Raw genomic sequence first — 8,345 nt, 5'->3', positions numbered from 1 at the left:
ATGTATCCGGCTGTGCCTTTTGGATCGGGTGGCGGCTGACTGTTATAACGGCCTGTAGTACGGCCATGATAAGTTGCTACTTTAGCGCTCACAAAATATTATTTTTTCTACAAAGAAGGCATTGCAGCCTCAGCTACACACTTAACAAGATATACCAATAAGCGTGTAAACTATATAGAAAAACAACACGAGTTATACAGCCCCCGTAGCACAATCCAATCAGCAAACAGCATTTGTAAGCAACTGCTCAAAGGTGGTCCTAAACATAAATTTCGTCCTTCGTAAATATTATCCGATACTGACAAGCAAAGAGTGCCTTAGAAAAGTCTCTCCTGGAGTAGCACAGGCGCGGGACGCCCGCCATAGGAATCCTAAATATTAGTGCAGGCAAATGTAAACGCACATTCTATTCACAAGGCTACACCTTCTTTTGTCCAAGATGCAAGACTCGCAAAAACCTCCAAGATTACGTGATAATTGAAAACACTGCAAGTGACTACGTCCAACACATGGAATCTGGTTTTACCTGAACCATTTAAATGTTTTCTACATAATGTAATGCTCATATTGTCACAAATGGTACACTAGCGAAACGGGACAGACCATTATTGTTCGATAAAGTGCTCGCTACGCGGATATGAAAAAGAAATTAGTGAAAGTAGCGGCTTAGCATTTTAACGTAGCGGGTCACAACTTCAACAATCTCACACATTACATAGCTCAGTGGAAATATCGGCCCACAAGCGACCAAAAATATACTCTCATTTTTTTATTCATAAGTTCAGGTCACCTTCAGTCAGCAGGCATGAATGTCAAAGAAAAGGACTCTTAAATTACTTGATAAAGTACATCGACAAAAAAATTGAGACTTGAGTCCTTCCATAACCTCTAATGTATCGTAGTTAAATGGTGTGTCAACGTCTCACAACCATGGTTTTGTGAAGCCCCCCGCCCCACACCTTCCTCCGATTTATTCCTCTCTATTTATTCAAGGAATACTTCTTCCCTTTTCACTCACACAACTCCTCCCGGCACTCCTCCCCACAATCCTACCCACATATTCATAGTTGCCCTCTTATCGTCTTTTGTTAAGATGGAGGAAAGGATACCAAGCACGTACACGCTAGCGCTAAGAGAATTCCATCTAGCCTTAAAGAAGATATGTCCACTTCTCGAAACATCTTCTTTACGTATTTTTTGTATAACAAGCTTCTAACTTCTTTTTGATAGCTTTGTTTTTACCATAGTAGTCAGACGTTGGACGTTCTCTACTGCAGTTGTTTTTAAAATCAGCTTTGCTGCCTGATTTCAAACAATTTTGAAACCTAGCCTAATATAAGCTTGCAAATTACACGTACGTATTTACTATGGCCGTTTACCTTTTTACCTTTTATATTGATTTCTGGTTCCTTTCGCTCAACGGTCCCAGGCAGTGCCATGTCAAGTGTACGCATGTACATCGTGTGTCACGCATAAATCGAGACACCTGTCCAAGATACAGTTCTCGATGAAGGCAAAACTAGTGCGTCATGATTTAACTAGACCTGAGCTACTTTATGGAATTTGGTACTTTATGGAATTTGGAGCTACTTTATGGAATTTGGGTTTATGGAATTAACCCAGTTTTTGCTGTTACGCAACAGCGATAAACCCATGATTGTATAAAATTACTATTGTCTTCATCGGTAGCCAATTAATTTAATAAATTGCTAAGGGTTTTAGCGTTATTACAGAGCATAAAAGCGCACGTATGAACCTCAATAAAGTGTATAATTATCGTTCAATCTCATGATAGTCTATACGGAATCAGAATCTGTTTGCAGATGCGAAAACATTGTGAAAAGAGAGCAACGAGCATCCTTAATGAGAAGTGGTCAGGAGGCTGCACCTCGAAGCATCTCTTACAACAGCAGCAGTATCGACCATGGTGGTATTTTCTCATGAGCAACTCAACAGATGGTATTTCTGTTTGTGATTTTTGCCTTTTTCTTGTATTTTTATGTCACTGCGGAAGCGGTATATTGAACCACTGCAGGGAATTAGGTTTAATGATGCCTAGCAAGCTGTGACTCAAACAATTGCTGTGACCGTCAGTTATCTCGTATTGTAAAAAATTGCTTCGTGATAGTGTGCAACTGTTCATTCAAACACGAACACTTCAAAAAAGACCTTGTTCAGAAATAGGCATCTTGTTTAAAGACGATGCGTAGTTTTTAAACGAAATTTCAAGCCTATTTTGCCTGCGATCTTATTAAATGATATAGCTGACTTCTGTGACCATGAAAATGTCCAAAGTATCAGATCATCCTGATTAACGCGGTTCGGGTTGATAATGCCTAAATAAATTGTCGATCAAGCTATTCAGTGAATCATTAAGACAGGCTCATATGTTTTTAGTGTCAAGTACCGGTGTCATTTCCGAAGAGAGACAACTCATGGTTCTTATACGGTTTGCGATACGCAACATGCAAAAATCTGTCGGTAGACACTGCAAATATAACACCATAGACACTGTAAATATAATAGTTCATAAGGCAGGAAGCACAATAAGTTTATTGTGATAATCTTTATGAAAATATTTACTTATTGCGGTTATTGTGAATTCACGACGCTGGAAGCTGTTCACGAAATAAGAGTGAGTTTACCATCACTGGCTTGACAGTCCTCATAATTGAATTCTGTTGCGTTGTTACGGTTGCAATATGTCTCAAAATTTGTTTTGCAGAGTTCTTGTTCTTGAGGTTCACTTTTCAAGTACTTGTCGTTCACCCATAGTTCACAGGCGTCGTAGTAATCTGTGGGAATGCACTTGACGATTAGTCTCGCTCTCAAAAAGAAAAGACAAAAAGTATTTTTCTGTGCCTCTTGATGTTTTTAATTCCTTGGGAGGTGGTGCGAACGCTGTATATTGTGTTCCACTATTTTGCCGTGTCCCTATAGCTCTCGGGTAATAAAGATTGAAATTATTGAACAAGCGTGCACGTACTATTGTTCAATAGTACGTGCATGCTGTTATTTTCTAGCTCAAGTATATGCCTCCAAAAACAATAATTGTATTAATAAATGCTAGGGCTTTCCTTTATCGCTTCGTAGTTGTAACGTGTCACTCTACAGGAAGCAACCAGGATCCATCACACTAGCCTGATTTTGATACCACTGGCGCTGTTCTTCGCAGTTTTTTGCAAATCGGCATTGATATATACGTGAGGTCCACGTTCGGCGGCTTAATCTTACGCGTACAGCCGCTCTGTACAATAAACGCATCAGATACAATAAACTGATAGCAAGATGGCGAGATAGATTATTGTATCTTTCGAAATGATGACAAGATACAATGAGTGTGCCATCAGCGCAACGAAACACATGCAAAGCTAGCTTCTTACAACGGTCTTTTCATAGGGCCACTAGCCAACATACGTCAACGATTTGCGAAAATTTTTGAGACGGCTTTCCATCAGGTTTTTTTTTTTTTTTGAAGCCCTTTCGTTCACGAATTCTTTTTTCGCTCGCTATGGTTTAGCAACTTCCGGTTTCAGTAAATGTGCGTAAAATACAGACCAACCATGAGGTGCCACGTTGCTATAAGAATCACTGTAAAAAAATGGCAGCATATCCACGGAGTGAATGATTGATAGTGGGACGAAGCATCCGTCCGTCCACTCGTTCTTGCTTCCATCCATCCAAGCGTGCGTCTGTGTGGCCACCCGTGCGTCGATCCGCCCGTCCGTGCGTGCGTCTGTTTGTGCGTCCGCACGTTCATCTGTGTGTCCGTCTCTGCTTTTGTCCATGCATCCGCTCCTGCGTCCGTTCATGCGTCTATCCGTCCGTGCAGCCATCCGTGCGTCCGTCCTTGCATCTGTCTGTTTGTTCGTTCGCCCACCTATTCAACACTCCAAGTACCACCATCTCGCATCTTTTCATCATATATTCCTCATATGGAAGCACCGCCATCCAGCGGAAATTCCAAGGCCTGAACGAGAGGAGGCACACGCACACTTTCTTACGGCTTGCGTTTCGTGTCTACTTCCCACCTTTAACCACCTCGAGTTCATGGTATATACTAGTTCACTGTATTCATGGCACTGCGGCCCAACGCTCGCTAAACCTTTCTAAAACTGAGAAGGTTATGCCCAGCGAGTATTACGTAGCAACCCTTTCTTGTCAGATAGTGCTCAATGTACATGCCAATGGCTGCTTAAAGGGATGAGACAGGATAATTCGTCTCGTCTTTTAGTTAACGCGCGCGCTGCGAAATTTTTATTGTTCAACAACGCACAGAATGAATCTCTCACCGGCACCACATTGGAGGTAATTGTAAGACTGGTTACACACTATGAATACTATTACAACTACGAGGGACAAACGGGTGCCGCTATAAGGAGCTTCGCGCCTAAAAAAGGAACCATCATTTTTCGGTGTATTGCAACGCTCACGTCTCAGGCTCCAAATGTTTGGAACGTTGCGTTCGTGGGCTAAAATTCTTAACACTCACTCTTTGAGGGTCATTCTTAGGATTTACTTACGATCTGCACTTGACCAAAGTTGTTAAAAAATGTTTAAATGTCCGGTTTGTCCTCGTACAAGGGTTTCGGTGCACCACGCGATAAACTTCATTTTATCGCATGAAGCATGCCAGTGTTACGCTATTGAGCCATCAAATGTTATAATATTTCTGTCCAACATTACGACGTTGGTGTTTATTAAGTGTCTCACATTTATCAATAGTTTGGAGTTTCCGTGGTCGTGAAAACAGACCTGTTGGTGTGTATATTAAAATCTTTAAGTAGAAAAGGTGCCTCAGCTGACAGTAAATTGCACATGTAGCAGCCTGTCAAAAATTTCACATGTGACATTCACTATCCGAAGACTATTGTTTTATAAACGAGTATGTTCTACAGAACTTGTATTCACTATTGAGCCACTAAAATACAGAACACTTTCATGACCAAACATGTATCTGCCCCTGAATGCCCTATAAAGAGCGGTCATCAAAAAAATTCGCCCCGTATCTGCATATTATACTGCAAATGTCATCGAAAGACGAAATTTTTGCGTCTGGAGAGATTAAAAAAAACGTTTATGTGATGTTCTATGCAAGAAAATTGGTGAATAGTATTCGGAAGGCACTGCCTTAGAGTGCCTCAAGCGTGCAGTGGAGGCGAACGAGCGTATCAAGTCACGTCACACGTGTGACATGAGCGCCGTCTGGCAGTTTTCTTGAAAAACGAAGCGCGTGGCCCTGAGACGGGCGTGTGCAGCCGTCTCAGAGGTGATATAGTGTAGTACGCAAGGCGATTAGTAGGTGCCACCACCGTGTCGTCGTAGAAAAGCGTTTGAAACACTTTCCTTTGAGTGCAAGAGTTGCATTGCCAGCGGCGAGTGATAAACGTTACGGTCCGTAAAATAACACAGGTTTACCTTTTCTAGTAAAACACGCACATACAGAATATAAACGTGTGGTTATGGTGCCTCAGATATGCGCGACGATTGCTCTTTAATTGACAATCGCGCAAGTATGAACGCTGAATCTTGAGCAACATCGATGGGTACTGCGGATGGGATCGGCCGTTTCAATCAACTGGTGCTGTTTAAAATGCTAAGTACCGTTGAATGCGTGTACTTAGCTAAATGCTAAGTACACGCATGTCATGATTATCATGTTTGGATGTGTCATATACCAATGTCGTCTGTTCGCGTCACGTATTACCCAGTTAGGTACATGTGAAGCTAGCTAAAAAGCCACGAACGCATCGTGAGCGTTGCATGTAGTCATGTTGTTACATGACATGCATCTCATGTTTATCATGTTTTCACCAGTATCATAACTTTGTCATTCATTCACGTACTGTAATAGCAAAGCTGGTATATTTGACACTAGTAAAACGGCCGTGAGCACATCATGAGCGTGGCATGTAGTTATGTTGTTACATAACACGTGTAGAGATGAAGAAGATTGTGTGCCGCAACGGGTCACGGCTTTAGCGAGAGGAGCCGAGCACGAGGTGTTCTCCCGAGCGTTGTGATTTCTGCGTCGGTTGCTGCCGTCCGCTTTCCGCATCAAATGACCAGCTGTTCAAGTACTACTTACGCCAATAAACCACGTTTCAGAGTGGTGGAGGTGCTGGGTAGTTTCTTCAGCCATGTCTTGGATGGCAGGTAGTTTCTTTTTGCGGAGTTCTAGGTTGAGTTAGGACGTTAGGGATGTTAGGGTCTGTGGTTTGTGTTTGTCATGCAATCATGCCATACCATGCCAGTTTTGCTAATTGCCATGTGAACGAACCCACCGCAACAGCTGCAGAACCATGAAATGTAAATCATGACAGTCATGACATACATGTCACAATTTTTATGTTATAACTAGTCAAACATGTTCTTCTTACAGTCGTGTTATGCCATGCCAATATTGGTATCGAAACCGTTATTTAAACGGCCAGGAGAGCTGAAATTCGTAGGGCGGATAGATAGATAGATAGATAGATAGATGATAGATAGATTGATAGATAGATAGATAGATAGATAGATAGATAGATAGATAGATAGATAGATAGATAGATAGATAGATAGATAGATAGATAGATAGATAGATAGATAGATAGATAGATAGATAGATAGAAGTGCTGGCAGTTTGCTAAGGAATTCTCCTTATTAAACATCGAATGAAAGTGATTACTTACCTGTACCTGTCCCATTTTGCTTTTTTATAATTGCGCAGTACTCTGACGTATAATTAAATGCAACTCTATAACTTGTGGATCCACCTATTACAGAAATGCAAATAGAAAGTAAAATTTCAATTGTTGGCCTGTTCCACAATGTTTCAATGCCAAGTTGCGATGCCTGGCCAATAGTTAGAAAAATAAATAGCGGTGCGTATATGTCATTGGCCCCATTCTTTTTCTTCATTGTGTCGACTGAGTACAATACCACACGTCTCTCCACACAAAGCTGCTTATCTATCGAAAGTGAACTTTTGTAGTACGTTGTGGCTGTAGTGGTAAAAATTCACATCAATCAGCTCAGTATGACAGTGTCAACTACAATAAATATAATATAGAAGAAATGAGCACCGACTACAATACGATTGTTCAAGACTTCTTTACCAGATTTGGTGTCTTGCACGTAGTAGTTCGTTACCTTGCACGAAGAAAAGCTTAATAAAGACCTTAAATTGCAATATATGCGTGGTATATGAAATGTGTTGTTCCTATTTGATGCGCACCAGTAAGTTGTGTCGATGGCATGCATCCGCAAGCAGCAATTGTGCTTGAAATTCAGTGCTACCTGGTGTCACTATCTTTACTTTTCTCATATACCTTGCCAGTGCCGGTCTATATCCAGTGATGAAAGAATATGTTCTAAGTTCTTGATGGCGGTAGAGAGATTTTCGCAACATTACTCAAAGCCTAATGATTGTACTTCGCATATGATGTCAGTGATTTTTGTCAAAAGCAATTGCTAATGCTTTTAGTGGCTAAATCTACTACTTTACTTTTAGCGGTTATATCTACTACTTTAATCACGCCTTTCAACAGCTGTCCCGCGACCCTGCGTCGTTCAATTTTATTGCGTTTGGCTTGAGAAATTATTTTAGGTATGACTTTGGCAACCCTTTTTCAGAAATCTCGTTTTCACGTTTTGTGTGTTCAGCGAGTCGACCTTACTGCTTCATTTCACATCGTACTTGCTTTTAGGGGTATGATCTACATCTATCAATACCTTTCATGAAGCTACGCTGCCGTGGATGCTAGGTATTACCAATGCTTAAAAGTTGTCAGTCATTTTCGTCATTTTTTATTTGGAATTTTGCAGCCCAACGACTCGTTGAGTTGAAAAAAAAAGCCAAAGTTTTGCTGCACGTACCGCAACGCAATAGTAAATGTTGAGTTGCCGTTATTAATATTGTTTTTAGGTTTCTTGTGGTACTTCATATTAAATTTTTTCACTTGTGTTTTAGGCATCCAGCATTTAATAAAATATTCAAATTTTCATATCGTTGTTTAGGGACTACTCTGATAACTGAATGACAGATACAGCAATGCAGACCGCTCGAGCGCGCAAGGCACAAGCCGGTGAATAAATACTCGTGCTGATTGTTTTATAATTGTTTATTAAACAAAAATGATAAAACTACCGGTGACTCCTGTCTCATGCACGAAACATGGTGTAGCAGTATACTATGTTATTATTAACGCAACACCTAAGTCCTTTTTAAATATTTTCCGCCAGCGCTGATGTCCTACGTCCCGCTTCTGCTGTTCACGGTTCGATGTGACCGCTAGGAATCATGAATGCTAATAAAAACATGACTACAATCTTTTAAGTTGTCGCTTAAACTCGTTCGATTA

General features: G+C 40.9%; 1 protein-coding gene across 2 annotated transcripts in view; it reads right to left on the bottom strand.

Annotated features, from left to right (window-relative positions):
* Positions 1-2,534: 2,534 nt before the first annotated feature.
* LOC142769284 (uncharacterized) overlaps positions 2,535-8,345 on the bottom strand; it is a 32,187-nt gene continuing 26,376 nt past the window's right edge. For both annotated transcript variants that reach the window (XM_075872395.1, XM_075872396.1), the window contains 2 exons: positions 6,675-6,758; positions 2,535-2,795 (listed from right to left, as the gene is read on the bottom strand). In XM_075872395.1, the coding sequence (XP_075728510.1) occupies positions 2,623-2,795; positions 6,675-6,758 (257 nt within the window). In that variant the 3' untranslated portion in view covers positions 2,535-2,622. The remainder of the gene's footprint in view (positions 2,796-6,674; positions 6,759-8,345) is intronic.

This window comes from Rhipicephalus microplus, chromosome 8 (assembly GCF_043290135.1).
Source record: "Rhipicephalus microplus isolate Deutch F79 chromosome 8, USDA_Rmic, whole genome shotgun sequence".
In the NCBI taxonomy this organism is placed as follows: Eukaryota; Metazoa; Arthropoda; class Arachnida; order Ixodida; family Ixodidae; genus Rhipicephalus; species Rhipicephalus microplus.
This window is presented reverse-complemented; position numbering and strand designations above follow the sequence as displayed.